This window comes from Scyliorhinus canicula, chromosome 21 (assembly GCF_902713615.1).
Source record: "Scyliorhinus canicula chromosome 21, sScyCan1.1, whole genome shotgun sequence".
NCBI classification, from domain to species: Eukaryota; Metazoa; Chordata; class Chondrichthyes; order Carcharhiniformes; family Scyliorhinidae; genus Scyliorhinus; species Scyliorhinus canicula.
The window spans coordinates 14,616,813-14,635,288 of record NC_052166.1 but is presented as its reverse complement, the minus strand read 5'-3'; the positions used below and the strand labels follow the sequence as shown (position 1 = coordinate 14,635,288).

General features: G+C 50.3%; 1 protein-coding gene across 1 annotated transcript in view; it reads right to left on the bottom strand.

Moving 5' to 3' along the window:
- The window catches only part of tmem141 (transmembrane protein 141), a 34,824-nt gene that overhangs the window by 10,385 nt on the left and 5,963 nt on the right, over positions 1-18,476 (bottom strand). The window contains exons 2-4 of the mRNA XM_038782429.1: positions 17,125-17,191; positions 16,955-17,038; positions 13,731-13,838 (exon numbers count right to left, since the gene is read on the bottom strand). Of these exons, the coding sequence (XP_038638357.1) occupies positions 13,731-13,838; positions 16,955-17,038; positions 17,125-17,191 (259 nt within the window). The remainder of the gene's footprint in view (positions 1-13,730; positions 13,839-16,954; positions 17,039-17,124; positions 17,192-18,476) is intronic.

Genomic DNA, 18,476 nt, shown 5'->3' with positions numbered 1-18,476 from the left:
CCTTGCTTCCTTTCAAAACAAGAGAACAACATTGGCTATTCTCCAGTCCTCTGGAACCTCGCCTGTGGTCAAAGAGGATGTGACGATACCTGTTAAGGCCCCAGCTATTTCTTCCCTTGCTTCCTGCATTAACCTGGGATAGATCTCATCGGGCCCTGGGGACTTGACTACCTTGATGCAATTTAGGATACTCAACACTTCTTTCTTTGATATATTGACGTTTTCAAGAGTGTTCACACACCTATCCCCGACCTCAACATCTCCCTGGTGAATGCTGGTGAATACTGATACAAAGGATTTTGTACTCTGGCAGCGAGTTTCAGGCACCCACTACCCTCTGTGTAAAAAAAGTTGCCTCGTGGACTTCCGGTGTGCACCATGGAGTGAGTGGTCACACACACGGCAGCTCCTGCTAAGATCACAGAAAAGAGCTCTTTTTTAAGCAATATGGAGTCGGATTTTTATGAAAAAGTATAGGTGAAATGTCGGAGGAGTATTTCCCCCCCAGGAATGATATGTTTCTTGGTTTCCAGTCCCGCAGAAACAGTGTAGGATTTGGCTGGGGCTGCAGCAGAAAGACAAAAGCCTATTCAGCAGGCAGGTGGGGGGAGGGCTGTGTTAGAGGCCTCAAGCTGACCTGAGAACCCTTGTGAAAGCTGGATTCTACCAGCAAAGGGAACAACTGGAAAATATCTCACCAAGGGCTCTTTTAAGGGCCCGCAACGGCGCTGATTTGATTTTTCCCCAGGTGGGAACGCAGCCTCGGCGCTTGGCGGCCGGTGGATGGGCTGGACTAGAAGTGGAGCGACCAGAAAATCAACTTTGCAGCAGAAGAAGGTGCGAGGCAAAAAGGACAAGATGGCGGCGGGCGGGGAACCGGCAGCGTGGCAGCAGTGGGCGAGGGAGCAGCAGGAGCTGCTGCTGCGCTCCTTCCAGGAACTAAAAGCTGAGATCCTGGAGCCGTTGAGGGCATCGCTGGACAGGCTCGGGGCGACTCAGACGGCTCAGGCTGCAGAGATTCGGGAGCTGCAGCAAAAGGCTTCGAAGAACGAGGACAAACTCCTCGGCCTGGCGGTGAAGGTGGAGTCGCACGAGGCGCTTCACAAGAAATGGTTGGCAAGGATGGAGGAGATAGAGAACCGCTCCCGCCGGAAGAATCTGCGGATTTTGTGCCTCCCGGAGGGGCTGGTAGGTTCGGATTTGGGGGCCTACGTGGTCCTGATGCTGAACTCGCTGATGGGCGCGGGGTCGTTCCGGGGACCCCTGGAGCTGTAGGGTGCCCATCGGGTGCGGCTGCGGAAGCCCAGGCCGAACGAGCCACCCAGGGCGGTGCTGGTCCGCTTTCAACGCTGGGTCGACCGTGAGTGTGTGCTTCGTTGGGCGAAGAGGGAGAGTGTGAGAATACGGAGATCAGGATTTACCAGGACTGGAGTGCGGAGGTGGCGAAGAGAAGGGCTGGGTTTAACCGGGCGAAGGCAGTGCTCCACAAGAAGGGGGTCAAGTTTGGTCTGTTACAACCAGCACGCCTGTGGGTCACTTATAAAGACCGCCAACTTTATTTTGACTCCCCGAAGGAGGCCTGGACTTTTGTCCAGGCAGAGAAGCTGGACTTGAACTGAGGACTGGGGAACGTTGTACGCAGCCCGGAGGCTTTGTCCTCCTTGATATCCTTTTGCTCTTTTTGGTTCTATTGGACGATGTTTTTTTTTGCTGTCTTGCCTTTTCTTTTCTGCTTTTCGGGACTGTTATCTGTTTACTTGGGTGTTTTATCATATCATGTTGGGATTTTTATTATTACACTGGTTGCGGGTTAGGGTGGGGTTGGCGGCCCTGTTGGGTCATGTGCCTGTCTTCCCGCGTTTTGGGTCGGGGGGCGGGGCTTGGGATGGGGGGCGCGGGCCTCTCTCCCGCGCTGGAGACGCAGGGGGCGGGGTCGGCATTGGGGGAATGGTTGGGGGAAACTGGGGAGGGTAATTGGGGTGGCGGGAGCAGCCGGGGTCAGCAGGAGTCGGCTGACTTACCGAAGTACAATGAACGGAGTTACGCAGCTAGGGGGGCCCTAGCTGGGGGGGGGGGGGGGGGGGGGGGGGGGGGGGGGGGGGGAAAGAGAAGAGGGGGGGGGGGGGGGGAGAGGTGGGAGATACCATTCTGGAATGGCCAAGAAGGAGCTGGAGCGTGAAGAGGGGATCAGGATGGCGGTCTATCGCTGTGGGGAACGGGCTGAGCGGGGGGTGCGGACACGTGGTGCATTACGGAATGGTGATGGCTAGTCGACGGAGGAGGGGGGCAGGTGGCCCTCCGATCCGGCTGATCACCTGGAATGTGAGGGGACTGAATGGGCCGGTCAAATGGTCCCGCATGTTCGCGCACCTGACGGGGCTGAAGGCGGACGTGGCTATGCTTCAGGAGACGCACCTGAAGGTGGCAGATCAGGTCAGGTTGAGGAAGGGGTGGGTGGGCCAAGTGTTTCATTCAGGGCTGGATGCAAAAAACCGGGGGGTGGCGATCCTGGTGGTGAAGAGGGTGTCGTTTGAGGCGTCGAGTGTGGTGGCAGACAGCGGCGGGAGGTACGTGGTGGTGAGCGGCAAGCTGCAAGGGGAGCTGGTGGTGCTGGTCAGTGTACAGGCCCCGAATTGGGATGATGCGGGTTTCATGTGGCGCATGTTGGGCCGGATTCCAGATTTAGAGGTGGGGGGCCTGATAATGGGGGGGGGGGATTTCAACACGGTGCTGGATCTGCCACTGGATCAATCCAGTTCCAGGACGGGTAGGAGGCCTGCGGCGGCTAAAGTGCTGAGGGGGTTTATGGACCAGATGGGAGGGGTGGATCCATGGAGGTTCGCGAGGCCAAGGGCCAGGGAATTTTCATACTTCTCCCATGTGCATAAGGCCTACTCCCGGATCGACTTCTTTGTTTTGAGTAGGGCGCTGATTGCGGGGGTAGTAGACGCTGAGTACTCGGCGATAGCCATTTCTGACCATGCCCCGCATTGGGTGGACCTCGAGCTGGGGGAGGAGAGAGACCAGCGCCCGTTGTGGCGCTTGGAGGTGGGGTTGCTGGCGGACGAGGATATGAGGGGGCAGGTTCGAGGATACATCGAGAGGTACCTGGAGACCAACGATAATGGGGAGGTCCGAGTGGGGACGGTCTGGGAAGCGCTGAAGGCGGTCGTTCGGGGGGAGTTGATCTCCATTCGGGCCCACAGGGAGAGAGGGGAGCTGAGAGAAAGGGAGAGATTGGTGGGGGAGATGGTGAAGGTGGACAGGAGGTTTTGCTGAGGGAGCGGCGCAGCCTTCGTGCTGAGTTCGACTTGTTGACCACCAGAAAGGCAGAGGCTCAATGGAGAAAGGCTCAGGGTGCGGTTTACGAATATGGGGAGAAGGCGATTAGGATGCTGGCACACCAGCTCGGTAAGCGGGATGTGGCTAGGGAGATTGGTGGTGTTAAGGATCAGGGAGGAAATGTGGTGCGGAGGGGGATAGACATCAATGGGGTCTTCAGGGACTTTTATGAGAGACTATATCGGTCCGAACCTCTGGCGGAGAAGGGGGGGATGGGGCGCTTTTTGGACCGGCTGAGATTCCCGAGGGTGGAGGAGGGACGGGTGGAGGGTCTGGGGGCACCAGTTGAGCTTGAGGAGCTGGTTAATGGGATAGGGAACATGCAATCGGGGAAGGCGCCGGGGCCGGATGGGTTCCCGGTTGAATTTTACAAGGCGTATGCAGACCTGCTGGGCCCCCTGTTGGTTAGGGCCTTCAACGAGGCGAGGGAGGGGGGGGCTTTGCCCCTGACGATGTCTCGGGCGCTGACCTCCTTGATCCTTAAGCGAGACAAGGATCTCCTGCAGTGTGGGTCATACAGGCCGATCTCACTCCCGAATGTGGACGCTAAGCTGTTGGCAAAGATCTTAGCCACGAGGATAGAAGATTGTGTGCCGCAGGTTATCCACGAGGATCAAACGGGGTTTGTGAAGGGGAGGCAGCTGAACACTAATATACGGAGGCTCTTGAACGTTATTATGATGCCGGCGGTGGAAGGGGAGGCGGAGATAGTGGGGGCGCTAGATGCGGAGAAGGCCTTTGATAGGGTCGAGTGGGGGTACTTGTGGGAGGTGCTGGAAAGATTTGGGTTTGGGGAGGGGTTTGTCAGTTGGGTGAGGCTGTTGTATGAGGCCCCGATGGCGAGTATGGCCACGAATAAGAGGAGGTCGGAGTATTTTCGACTATACCGAGGGACGAGGCAGGGGTGTCCCCTGTCCCCCCTACTTTTTGCGCTGGCAATTGAACCCCTGGCTATGGCGCTGAGGGAGTCGGGGGATTGGAGGGGGCTGGTCCGGGGTGGGGAGGAGCACTGAGTGTCACTCTATGCGGATGACCTATTGTTGTATGTGGCGGACCCGGTGGGGGGAATGCCGGTGGTATATTCTCAGGGTATAAGCTTAACTTTGGGAAAAGCGAGCTGTTTGTGGTACACCCGGGGGACCAGGAGGGGGGATTGGGAGGCTCCCACTGAAAAGGGCGGAGAGGAGCTTCAGATACTTGGGGGTTCAGGTGGCCAGGAGCTGGGGGGCCCTACACAAACTTAACCTCACTAGGCTGGTGGAGCAAATGGAGGAGGAGTTTAAAAGATGGGACATATTGCCTCTGTCGCTGGCGGGCAGGGTGCAGTCCGTCAAGATGACAGTGCTCCCAAGGTTTCTGTTCCTGTTCCAGTGCCTCCCCATCCTTATCCCGAAGGCCTTTTTCAGGCGGGCTAACAGGAGCATTACGGGGTTTGTGTGGGCACACGGGACTCCAAGGGTCGTGGAGCGTCTTGGAGCGGGGCATGGATGGGGGAGGGGCTGGCATTGCCCAACCTCTGTGGGTATTATTGGGCTGCCAACGCAGCGATGGTGCGTAAGTGGGTAATGGACGGGGAGGGGGCGGCATGGAAGAGGATGGAGATGGCATCCTGTGTGGGTACGAGCCTGGAAGCGCTGGCAACAGCGCCGCTGCCGCTCCCTCCAACGAGGTATACCACGAGCCCGGTGGTGGTGGCTACCCTCAAGATTTGGGGGCAATGGAGGTGGCACAGGGGGGAGGGGGGCCTCGATGGGGTCCACGATATGGGGAAACCACCGGTTTGTTCCGGGGAGAATTGATGGCGGGTTCCTGAGTTGGCACAGGGCAGGTGTCAGGAGGCTGGGGGACCTGTTCATAGACGGGAAGTTTGCGATCCTGGGTGAGCTGGAAGGGAAGTTCAGGCTCCTCCCGGGGAACACCTTTAGGTACATGCAACTAAGGGCGTTCGTCAGGCGGCAGGTGGCGGGGTCTGTCCTGCTGCCGCCACGTGGGGTCCAGGACAGGGTGCTTTCGGGGGTATGGGTTGGAGAGGGGAGGATCTCGGATGTGTACCAGGTGATGCAGGAGGTAGACGAGGCCTCGGTGGAGGAGCTGAAAGATAAATGGGAGGAGGAGCTGGGTGAGGAGATTGAGTAGGGGACGTGGGCGGATGCCCTAGAAAGGGTGAACTCCTCATACAGTTTAAGGTGCTGCATCGGGCTCATATGACCGGGACAAGGATGAGCCGTTTTTTTGGGACCGAGGACAGGTGTATTAGGTGTTCAGGGAGCCCAGCAAACCATGTCCACATGTGAAAATTTGAATAAAAATTATTTTAAAAAAAAAACTTGCCTCGTACATTTCCTCGAAACCTTGCCCCTCGCACTTTAAACCTATGTCCCTAGTAATTGACCCCTCTACCCTGGGAAAAGTCTCTGACTATCCACTCTGTCTATGCCCCTCATAATTTTGTAGATCTCTATCAGGTCGCCCCTCAACCTCTGTCGTTCCAGTGAGAACAAACCAAGTTTATTCAACCGCTCCTCATAGCTAATGCCCTCCATACCAGGCAACATCCTGGTAAATCTCTTCTGCACCATCTCTAAAGCCTCCACATTCTTCTGGTAGTGTGGCGACCACAATTGAACACTATACTCCAAGTGTGGCCTAACTAAGGTTCTATACAGCTGCAACATGACTTGCCAATTCTTATACTCAATGCCCTGGCCAGTGAAGGCAAGCATGCCGTATGCCTTCTTCATAGAATCATAGAATTTACAGTGCAGAAGGAGGCCATTCGGCCCATCGATTCTGCACCGGCTCTTGAAAGAGCACCCTACCCAAGGTCAACACCTCCACCCTATCCCCATAACCCAGTAACCCCACCCAACACTAAGGGCAATTTTGTACACTAAGGGCAATTTATCATGGCCACTCTACCTAACCTGCACATCTTTGTGACTGTGGGAGGAATCCGGAGCACCCGGAGGAAACCCACGCACACACGGGGAGGATGTGCAGACTCCGCACTGACAGTGACCCAAGCCGGAATCGAACCTGGAGCTGTGAAGCGATTGTGCTATCCACAATGCTACCGTGCTGCCCAAAAAAATCTTGACTACCTTCTCCACCTGTGTTGCCCCTTTCAGTGACCTGTGGACCTGTACACCAAGATCTCCCTGACTGTCAATACTCTTGAGGGTTCTACCATTCACCTACCTGCATTAGACCTTCCAAAATGCATTATCTCACATTTGTCTGGATTAAACTCCATCTGCCATCTCTCCGCCCAAGTCTTCAAACGATCTAAATCCTGCTGTATCCTCCGACAGTCCTCATCGCTATCCGCAATTCCACCAACCTTTGTGTCGTCTGCAAACTTACTAATCAGACCAGTTACATTTTCCTCCTAATCATTTATATATAATCTGAACAGCAAAGGTCCCAGCACTGATCCCTGCGGAACACCACTAGTCACAGCCCTCCAATCAGAGAAGCCCCCTTCCATTGCTACTCTCTGCCTTCTATGACCTAGCCAGTTCTGTATCCATCTTGCCAACTCACCCCTGATCCTGTGTGACTTCACCTTTTGTACCAGTCTGCCATATGGACAACATCCACTGCCCTACCTGCATCAATCACCTTTGTGACCTCTTTGAAAAACTCTAATCAAGTTAGTGAGACAAGACCTCCCCTTCACAAAACTGTGCGGCCTCTCGCTAATACGTCCATTTGCTTCCAAATGGGAGTAGATCCTGTCTCGAAGAATTCTCTTCAGTATTTTCCTACCACTGACGTAAGGCTCAGCGGCCTGTAGTTCCCTGGATTATCCTTGCTACCCTTCTTAAACAAAGGAAGAACATTGGCTATTCTCCAGTCCTCCGGGACATCGCCTGAAGACAGTGAGAATCCAAAGATTTCTGTCAAGGCCTCAGCAATGTCCTCTCCAGCCTCCTTCAGTATTCTGGGGTGGATTCCATCAGGGCCCTGGGGACTTATCTACCGTAATATTTTTCAAGACGCCCAGCACCTCGTCTTTTTGGATCTCAATGTGACCCAGGGCTATCAACACGCCCTTCTCCAGACTCAACATCCACCAATTCCTTCTCTTTGGTGAATACTGATGCAAAGTATTCATTTAGTACCTCGCCCATTTCCTCTGGCTCCACACATAGATTCCCTGCCCTATCCTTCAGTGGGCCAACCCTTTCCCTGGCTACTCTCTTGCTTTTTATGTACGTGTAAAAAGCCTTGAGATTTTCCTCAACCCTATTTGCCAATGGCGTTTCGTGACCCCTTTTAGCCCTCCTGACTCCTTACTTATGTAAAACCCCTCTACACCGTCCCCCATCTATTATGGGGTTTAGAGAACCCCAAAGTGTATCATGGAGTTCACCTGACCCACAACTTTGAATAGATTGTGTGAAGGGTGATCACAGGGCCTACTCTACAGGTATGGTGCAGCAGAAATTTAACAGTATTTTTAAAAGCAAAACAATATTTATTCTATGAACTCAGTTAATCTTTTTAAAACATACATCAATCGATAGCAGCCATCAATTCAAATACACACCCCCAAAGAATACAACACTCTAATTAATCCTTAAACTTTCCTTTTAACATCCGTAAGACAAAACACCTTTTAACAGAAGCACAGCAGGTTTAAATTCTCTACTGAGAACAGTTATCACTCTGAATTCACCAAATGATCAAGAGATAGTCTTTACATGGCAGAGAGAATATTACACCTTCGCTGGCTGACTGCAGCTCCAACACGGAAATGAAACCAAAAAACAGACACACCCAAGCTTTCCTCAAAGTGAAACTAAAAGCTGACAGACAGCCCAGCTCCACCCACACTCTGACATCACTGCAGTAATAAACACCCATTTCTTCAAGACTCATTTCTTAAAGGTACTCTCACATGACACACTCCCAGGACAGATACAGCTCGGGGCTAGATACAGAGTAAAACTCCTTCTACACTATCCCCATCAAACACTCCCAGGACAAATACAGCACGGGGTTAGATCCAGAGTAAAACTCCTTCTACACTATCCCCATCAAACACTCCCAGGCAGATACAGCACAGGGTTAAATAAGAATTAAGCTTCAGCTGCTCTGCCTCAATAATTTGCCACAAACAGAATCTCAAAACACCATCCTTTACTGTCACAGTGGCATTTATCAATTTTTGACAACTTCCATTCTGTAATCAGGTCGACAAAATCAATGCATTAACTCGTACATAGATTAGGAATGTTATTCATGTGGGCTTTGCTGCAGCTCCAACACTAAAACAACATGAACTAATTAAGTGCCTTATTAAGCTCAGAGATGGTTGTGTACTCAATGGGAAATGCTATTTACAGATGCACTATAGAAAGCATCCTATCGGGCTGCCTCCTGCCTCCCATCCATTGACTCCATCTACACCTCCCGCTGCCGGGGGAAAGCAGGCAGCATAATCAAGGATCCCTCCCACCCGGCTTACTCACTTTTCCAACTTCTTCCATCGGGCAGGAGATACAGAAGTCTGAGAACACGCACGAACAGACTCAAAAACAGCTTCTTCCCCACTGTCACCAGACTCCTAAATGACCCTCTTATTGACTGACCTCATTAACACTACACCCTGTATGCTTCATCCGATGCCAATGCTTATGCAGTTACATTGTATATCTTGTGTTGCCCTATTATGTATTTTCTTGTATTTTGTTTAATTCCCTTTTCTTCCCAAGTACTGAATGATCTGTTGAGCTGCTTGCAGAAAAATACTTTTCACTGTACCTCGGTACACGTGACAATAAACAAATCCAATCCAATCCAATCTACATCTCAAGAGCGAGTTAGAAACAAATGGAGGTTCAGTGCATGGTAACTCCGCCTTCAGCTGTGGGGTAGGGCAGGGCAATGGGGGAGGGGGGCGTTGGGGGAGGGGGGCGTGGAGGGACGTGGCTCTATGCTGGAGCTGCGCATGGACTCACTTCGGAACATCCGCGATGCTGAGGTCGTGGATAGCACGTTCAGCGAACTGGTCACATTGCAGATTAGGATTGCTGAGGGAGAAAGGGAATGGGTGACCAAAAGGCAGAGAAAAAGCAGGAAGGCAGTGCAGGTGTCCCCTGTGGTCATCTCCCTCCAAAACAGGTATACTGTTTTGGATTCTGTGGGGGAGATGGCTCAGCAGGGGAAGGCAGCAGTAGCCAGGTTCATGGCACCGTGGCTAGCTCTGCTGCACGCAAGGGCGGGTAAAAGAGTGGAAGGGCTATTATAATAGGGGATTCAATTGTCAGGGGAGTAGATAGGCAGTTCTGTGGTCGAAAACCAGACTCCCGAATGGTATGTTGCCTCCCAGGTGCACGGGTCAGGGATGTCTCAGATCGGCTACAGAACATTCTGAAGGGGGAGGGTGAACAGCCAGTTGTCGTGGTGCATATAGGCACCAATGAAATAGGTAAAAAAAACAGGATGAGGTCCTAAAGCAGAATTTAGGGAGTTAGGAGCCAAGTTAAAAAGTCGGACCTCAAAGGTAGTAATCTCAGGATTGCTACCAGTGCCACGTGGTAGTCAGAGTAGAAATGAAAGAATAGGCAGGATGAATGCGTGGCTTGAGAGATGGTGCAGGAGGGAAGGGTTCAGATTTTTGGGACATTGGGACCGGTTCTGGGGGAGGTGGGGCTACTACAAATTGGATGGTCTACACCTGGGCCGGACTGGAACCAATGTCCTTGGGGGTGCTTTTGCTAACGCTGTTTGGGAGGGTTTAAACTAATGTGGCAGGGGGATGGGAGCCAAATGAGGAGGTTAGTGGACAGTAAGGAGGTAGTAACTAAAGCCTATAAGGAACTAGATCATGAAGTCAGCGTGACTAAGGGGAAGAGTAGGCAGGGAGCAGATGATGAACGCAAAGGGACTGGTGGTCTGGGGTGCATTTGTTTTAATGTAAGAAGTGTAGTAGGTAAGGCAGATGAACGTAGGGCTTGGATTAGTACCTGGGAGTACGATGTTATTGTTATTACTGAGACTTGAGGGAAGGGCATGATTGGCAACTAAATATCCCAGGATATCGATGCTTCAGGCGGGATAAATGGGGTGGAGGAGTTGCATTACTGGTCAGAGAGGATATCACAGCTGTGCTGAAGGAGGGCACTATGAAGGACTCGAGCAGTGAGGCGATCTGGGCAGAGCTCAGAAACAGGAAGGGTGCGGTAACAATGTTGGGCTGTATTACAGACCTCCCAACAGCGAGCGTGAGATAGAGGTACAAATATGTAAACAGATTATGGAAAGATGTAGGAGCAACAGGGTGGTGGCAATAGATTTTAATTTCCCCAACATTGACTGGGATACACTTAGTGTCAGAGGTCTAGATAGAGCAGAATTTGTAAGGAGCATCCAGGAGAGTTTTCTAGAGCAGTATGTAAATAGTCCAACTCGGGAAGGGGCCATACTGGACGTGGTATTGGGGAATGAGCCCAGCCAGGTGGTTGAAGTTTCAGTCGGGGATTACTTTGAGAATAGTGATCACAATTCCATAAGTTTTAGAATACTCATGGACAAAGACAAGATTGGTCCTAAAGGAAGAGTGCTAAATTGGGGGAAGGCCAACTATACTAAAATTCGGCAGGAGCTGGGGAATGTGGATTGGGAGCAGCTGTTTGAAGGTAAATCCACGTTTGATATGTGGGAGGCTTTTAAAGAGAGGTTGATTAGAGTGCAGGGCAGACATGTCCCTGTGAAAATGAGGGGTAGAAATGGCAAGATTAGGGAACCATGGATGAGAGGTGAAATTGTGAGACGAGCTAAGAGGAAAAAGGAAGCATACATAAGGTCTAGGCGACTGAAGACAGATGAAGCTTTGGAAGAATATCGGGAATGTAGGATCAATCTACGATGAGGAATCAAGAGGGCTAAAAGGAGTCATGCAATATCTTTAGCAAACAGGGTTAAGGAAAATCCCAAAGCCTTTTATCCATATATAAGGAGCAAGAAGGTAACTAGAGAAAGTGTTGGCCCTACTCAAGGACAAAGGAGGAAAGTTATGCGTGGAGTCAGAGAAAATGGGTGAGATTCTTAACGAGTACTTTGCATCGGTATTCACCGAGGAGAGGGACATGACGGATGTTGAGGTCAGGGATAGATGTTTGATTACTCTAGGTCAAGTCGGTATAAGGAGGGAGGATGTGTTGGGTATTCTGAAAGGCATTAAGGGGGACAAGTCCCCAGGTCCGGATGGGATCTATCCCAGGTTACTGAGGGAAGTGAGAGAGGAAATAGCTGGGGCCTTAACAGATATCTTTGCAGCATTCTTGAACATGGGTGAGGTACCAGAGGCCTGGAGAATTGTTAATGTTGTCCCCTTGTTTAAGAAGGGTAGCAGGGATAATCCAGGTAATTATAGACCGGTGAGCCTGACATCAGTGGTAGGGAAGCTGCTGGAGAAGATACTGAGGGATAGGATATATTTCCATTTGCAAGAAAATGGCCTTATCAGTGATAGGCAACATGGTTTTGTGCAGGGAAGGTCATGTCTTACCAACTTAATAGAATTCTTTGAGGAATTGGCAAAGTTGATTGATGAGGGCAGGGCTGTAGATGTCATCTGCATGGACTTCAGTAAGGCATTTGATAAGGTTCCCCATGGTAGGTTGATGGAAAAAGTGAAGTCTCATGTCATCCGGCGGGGGTACTAGCTAGATGGATAAAGAACTGGCTGGACAACAGGAGACAGAGAGTAGTAGTGGAAGGGAGTTTCTCAAAATGGAGAACTGTGACCAGTGGTGTTCCACAGGGATCCGTGCTGGGACCACTGTTGCTTGTGATATACATAAATGATCTGGAGGAAGGTATAGGTGGTCTGATTAGCAAGTTTGCAGATGACACTAAGATTGGTGGAGTAACAGATAATGAAGGGGACTGTCAGAGAATACAGCAAAATATAGATAGATTGGAGAGTTGGGCGGAGAAATGGCAGATGGAGTTCAATCCGGGCAAATGCGAGGTGATGCATTTTGGAAGATGCAATTCAAGAGCAAACTATACGGTAAATAGAAAAGCCCTGGGGAAAATTGATGTAGAGAGAGATCTGGGTGATCAGGTCCATTGTACCCTGAAGGTGGCTGCGCAGGTCGATAAGAGTGGTCAAGAAGGCATACGGCATGCTTTGGAATACTGCGTGCAGTTCTGGTCGCCACATTACCAAAAGGATGTGGATGCTTTGGAGAAGGTGCAGAGGAGGTTCACCAGGATGTTGCCTGGTATGGAGGACGCTAGCTACGAAGAGAGGTTGAGTAGATTAGGATTATTTTCATCAGAAAGGCGGAGGTTGATGGGGGACCTCATTGAGGTCTACAAAATCATGAGCGGTATAGACTCCACCGACTTTAGTGTCATCTGCTTTTTCGCCCAGAGTGGGGGACTCAATTACTAGGGGTCACGAGTTCAAGGTGAGAGGGGAAAAGTTTAAGGGAGATATGCATGGAAAGTTCTTTACGCAGAGAGTAGTGGGTGCCTGTTCCTGTGCTGTAATTTTTCTTTCTTTGTTCTTTGGAATTCAATGGACACTATTCAAACATAGTAAATTCCAAAAGTTTTGCATTCCGGAAATCTCTTGTGAAAATCCTTATCAAGTGCACTTTCAAAGTCCACATGAATAACATTCCTAATCTATCGAATGTGAAATCAAAAACATTCCATCAGATTAGTCAGACATAACGGCCCTTATTCCCACATCAACACTGACTCTTTGATTAGCTGATACTTCTAATGTTTCCATAAGCTTTGCCAAAACTAAATGACATTAAACTGGAAGTCTGTCGTTGCTCGGTTTCTCTCTCCCTTGTCTGAAACACACACGACAGAGGTGTAAAGCCAGTGTTTCCCCCAAGGTATCGCCCAAGTCTCTTTCAGATTCCCTTTTGGTGAAAACCCCTTTTCTTTTAAAATTCAGCAATCAATTGAATTGCTCTGCTCCTCCTCCCTGCGGGTATTACATAGAATTTACAGTGCAGAAGGAGGCCATTTGGCCCATCGATTCTGCACCGGCTCTTGGAAAGAGCACCCTACTCAAGGTTAACACCTTCACCCTGTCCCCATAACCCAGTACCCCATCCACCACTAAGGGCAATTTTGGACACCAAGGGCAATTTATCATGGCCAATCCACCTAACCTGCACATCTTTGGACTGTGGGAGGAAACCGGAGCACCCGGAGGAAACCCACGCACACACGGGGAGGATGTGCAGACTCCACACAGACAACGACCCAAGCCGGAATCGAACCAGGGACCCTGGAGCTGTGAAGCGATTGTGCTATCCACAATGCTACCGTGCTGCCACAAGGGTATATTGCACTTTCAAAGATTGAGCACATTTTCATTCGCCTGCTATCTTCCTAGGTAGCCTTACCTTTATCAGGGTTGGGTGGCATTGCTCCAGTCTCAAGGTAAACCCACAGGTTTGAGCACTTCTGCGTCTCCATACGTGTCACTGCATAACTCATCAAAGATCCTGTCACTGTATCAGAAGGAGCAGATATTTGTTAAATGCTAAATAATATCTCAATGAATAAAGCCCAGACTAGAGATGAAGGAATTGGGTATCACCAACTCAGCAGGGTAACTAGGATTGGAGGGTATAGTCGGCACTTTAAACTTTTGTCAGTCATCTCTAGGTTAAAGTCAATCCTTGTTAATCAAATTTGAGGCAGACTCCAGAATCTTTCCCATCTGCTAATTGGGAAATCATCGCCTGGGTCAGGCTCTACAGTATTAGCTTTAGTGATTTCTGTTCTGATTGGTTGGATGGTCGATACATAACACCTGGGTTTTGTATTCTAACTGTTCACTGTCTGTGCAGAGTCTGCACGCTCTCCCTGTGTCTGCGTGGGTTTCCTCCGGCCGCTCCAGTTTCCTCCCACAAGTCCTGAAAGACATGCTGTAAGGTGAATTGAACATTCTGAATTCTCCCTCAGTGTACCCGAGCAGGCACCGGAATGTGGCGACTAGGGGATTTTCACAGTAACTTCATTACAGTGTTAATATAAGCCTATTTGTGACAATAATAAAGATTATTAAGTGCCAGCCATTATTCAATGCCTTTGTTCCCAAGTCACCACCTTCAGATACAACATACATCGAAGTTAAGTCCCAGTGCAATATCGAGGGAAATCCTGCCTTTCAGATAGAAATTGCCACCCTGAAGATCAGTGGTGTTCCCCTGGTCAACATCTCCTGCCTTCACCAAAATTCTGAATGCTGGTTAATATCAGAAAGGACACAAAACGGCTGTTAGCTATTAAAGCAATACTAAAGATACAAAATGGCCGAACTAGCCATTTTCCTGAACAATAAGTTAACAAACTGTAAACTACCTCACGAGAACCAAGCGTGGGTACTTATAGGGAGTAGAACATAGAACATTACAGCGCAGTACAGGCCCTTCGGCCCTCGATGTTGCGCCGACCTGCGAAACACCTCTAAAGCCCATCTACACTATTCCCTTATCGTCCATATGCCTATCCAATGACCATTTGAATGCGTTTAGTGCTGGCAAGTCCACTACTGTTGCAGGCAGGGCATTCCACACCGTTACTACTCTCTGAATAAAGAATCTACCTCTGACATCTGTCCTATATCTATCTCCCCTCAATTTAAAGCTATGTCCCTTCGCGCTGGACATTACCATCCGAAGAAAAAGGCTCTCAATGTCCACCCTATCTAATCCTCTGATCATCTTGTATGCCTCAATTAAGTCACCTCTTAACCTTCTTCTCTCTAACGAAAACAGCCTCAAGTCCTTCAGCCTTTCCTCGTAAGATCTTCCCTCCATACCAGGCAACATCCTTGTAAATCTCCTCTGCACCCTTTCCAATGCTTCCACATCCTTCCTACAATGCGGCGACCAGAACTGCACGCAATACTCCAAATGCGGCCGCACCAGAGGTGTGTACAACTGCAACATGACCTCATGGCTCCGAAACTCAATCCCTCTGCCAATAAAAGCTAACACACCGTACACCTTCTTTACAACCCTCTCAACCCGAGTGGCAACTTTCAGGGATCTATGTACATGGACACCGAGATCTCTCTGCTCATCCACACTACCAAGCATCTTACCATTAGCCCAGTACACTGTCTTCCTGTTATTCCTTCCAAAATGAATCACCTCACACTTTTCTGTATTAAACTCCATTTTGCCACCTGTCAGCCCAGCTCTGCAGCTTATCTGTGTCCCTCATTAACTTGTAACATCCTTCTGCACTGTCCACAACTCCACCGACTTTAGTGTCATCTGCAAATTTACTCACCCATCCTTCTACGCCCTCCTCCAGGTCATTTATAAAAATGACAAACAGCAACGGCCCCAAAACAGATCCTTGTTGTACACCACTAGTAACTGAACTCCAGGCTGAACATTTCCCATCAACCACCACCCTTTGTCTTCTATCAGCGAGCCAATTTCTGATCCAAACTGCTAAATCACCCCGAATCCCATGCCTCTTTTCTGCAATAGCCTACCGTGGGGAACCTTATCAAACGCTTTACTGAAATCCATATACACCACATCAAAACAGCTCAACAGCTGCTGATAACAGCTTCACAGAACAAGGAATGCAGTGTAGCCATAATAGATCAAGGTCCCCAGCTGTAGACAGGACATATCCTTGTGTTAGTTTTGAATGACTTCTGTATGAAGTTAGGGGCGGGTAAGACAACACTCCATATATGTGATAACTGGGATGCTAAGAAAATTGATTGACTGCATGTCAACTGAATTGTGACGCGAATATAGCTGATTGATTGTATGTAAATGAGAATACAACTAATTCCGCCCCTTGAATCTGTATGTTAACCCGTGTTAGCCTTAGCTCAAGTGAGAAAGAGCGCTGTCAGAAAGGCTGCGGAGCCTCAGGCCTTTCTCCCAGAATTCTGATATAATATACTGCTTCTTTACTCATCCTCCTGCCTTCGTGTGAATATTTTCAGCTCTAACAAGGTGATGGACAATTGCGATTTGGGATCAAATCGGTGCCTGCCGCGATTTTGGCATCTCCGCCAAATGGTATTTCCCAATTTCGCCATCGGCTAACGGAGAATCCTTGTATTTTGACAGTGACTGTCACAAACTCTCGACGTCCCAAAGTGCGTTACCGTCAACATGTTTGAAATGTAGTCGCTGTTATATTGTAGGAAACGCAGCAGCTAATTTGTGTATAACAAATCCCACATATCAATGAGATATCGACAAGATAATCAGTTTTCGTGATTTTGGTTGAGGAACAAATGTTGACCAGGACACTCTCGGAACACCCCTCTCTTCTTCAAACAGTGCCACGGGATAATATATCCAATTGAGAAAGCAGACGGGGTTCAAATTTACATCTGAACCATGGTGCCTCTTGACAGCACAGAACTTGCCCAGTTTTGCAGTCAAAGGAACTTTAACTACCATTGACAGCAAGAACCAGTCTAGTTCCTTCTTGAAACTGTGAAGGTTCATTTGGATTATATAGGATTAGTCAAGTGCACATGACTAGAAGAAGATTCAGGAATTGGCAGTGTTATATAATGGAGCAAGAGGTACTAATCAATTTACAAACTGTGCAGTAGAACAATAAGAAATGTACTGACCTACCGACAGTAACACATTCCACTGCAATGGGAAAGCAATCTTTTTATTCAGCAGCCTCTGCATCATAAATGCAGCACTGGTACCTGGAGAGTTTAAAAAAAAAGAAAATTGCAAAACCATTAAATAGGACCTCAAAGGGGTTACATCTTCAACTATTGAAACAGATTACCTAATACAAGTGTGCCAACCCCCTTCATAAATGCACGTGACTGGCAAGCAGCATACTCTTGGAGACCCTGCAGAGCAAAGAGAGGAAATTACAGAACCGATAATCATTCCGATTACAGAACCCCACTCCCCAAACATTCCGATTACAGAACCCCACCCCCAAACATTCCGATTACAGAACCCCACCCCCCAAACATTCCGATTACAGAACCCCACCCCCCAAACATTCCGATTACAGAACCCCATCCCCCAAACATTCCGATTACAGAACCCCATCCCCCAAACATTCCGATTACAGAACCCCATCCCCCAAACATTCCGATTACAGAACCCCACCCCCCAAACATTCCGATTACAGAACCCCACCCCCCAAACATTCCGATTACAGAACCCCACCCCCCCCAAACATTCCAATTACAGAACCCCACCCCCCAAACATTCCGATTACAGAACCCCACCCCCCAAACCCGGCTGAGATCCACGGGGAGAATGTGCAAACTCCACACGGACAGTGACGCGAGGCCGAGATCGAATTGGGGGGGGGGATTTGACCGGGTTTCGGGGGATTTAACCGCATTCCCGAGGGATTTAACCGGGTTTCGGGGAGGGGGGGAATTTAACCGTGCTTTGATGGGGAGATGTAACCGGATTTTGTGGGGGGGATTTGCCGAATTTGGAGGAGGGTGTGGGGATTTGCTGAGTTTATGGGGGGGGCAGAAGGAATTGCCGACTTTTAGGGGTGGGGGAGGGAATTGCCGAGTTTGGGGGGGGGAATTGCCGAGTTTGGGGAGGGGAATTGCCGAGTTTGGGGGTGGGGGGAGTTGCCGAGTTTGGGGGTGGGGGGGAGTTGCCGAGTTTGGGGGGGATGACTTGCCGAGTTTGGGAAGGCGGGGGTTTGCCGAGCTTGCGGCGGGGGTTTGCCGAGGTTGCGGCGTGGGTTTGCCGAGGGTGGGCCGGGGGTTTGCAGAGGGTGGGCCGGGGGTTTGCAGAGGGTGGGCCGGGGGTTTGCAGAGGGTGGGGCGGGGGTTTGCAGAGGGTGGGCCGGGGGTTGCAGAGGGTGGGCCGGGGGTTTGCAGAGGGTGGGCCGGGGGTTTGCAGAGGGTGGGCCGGGGGTTTGCAGAGGGTGGGCCGGGGGTTTGCAGAGGGCGGGCCGGGGGTTTGCAGAGGGCGGGCCGGGGGTTTGCAGAGGGCGGGCCGGGTTGGGGGGTTACTGGGTTGGGGGGGTTACTGGGTTGGGGGGGTTACTGGGTTGGGGGGGATTTGCCGGGATGGGGGGGGGATTTGCCGGGTTGGGGGGGATTTACCGGGTTGGGGGGGGATTTACCGGGTTGGGGGGGGATTTACCGGGTTGGG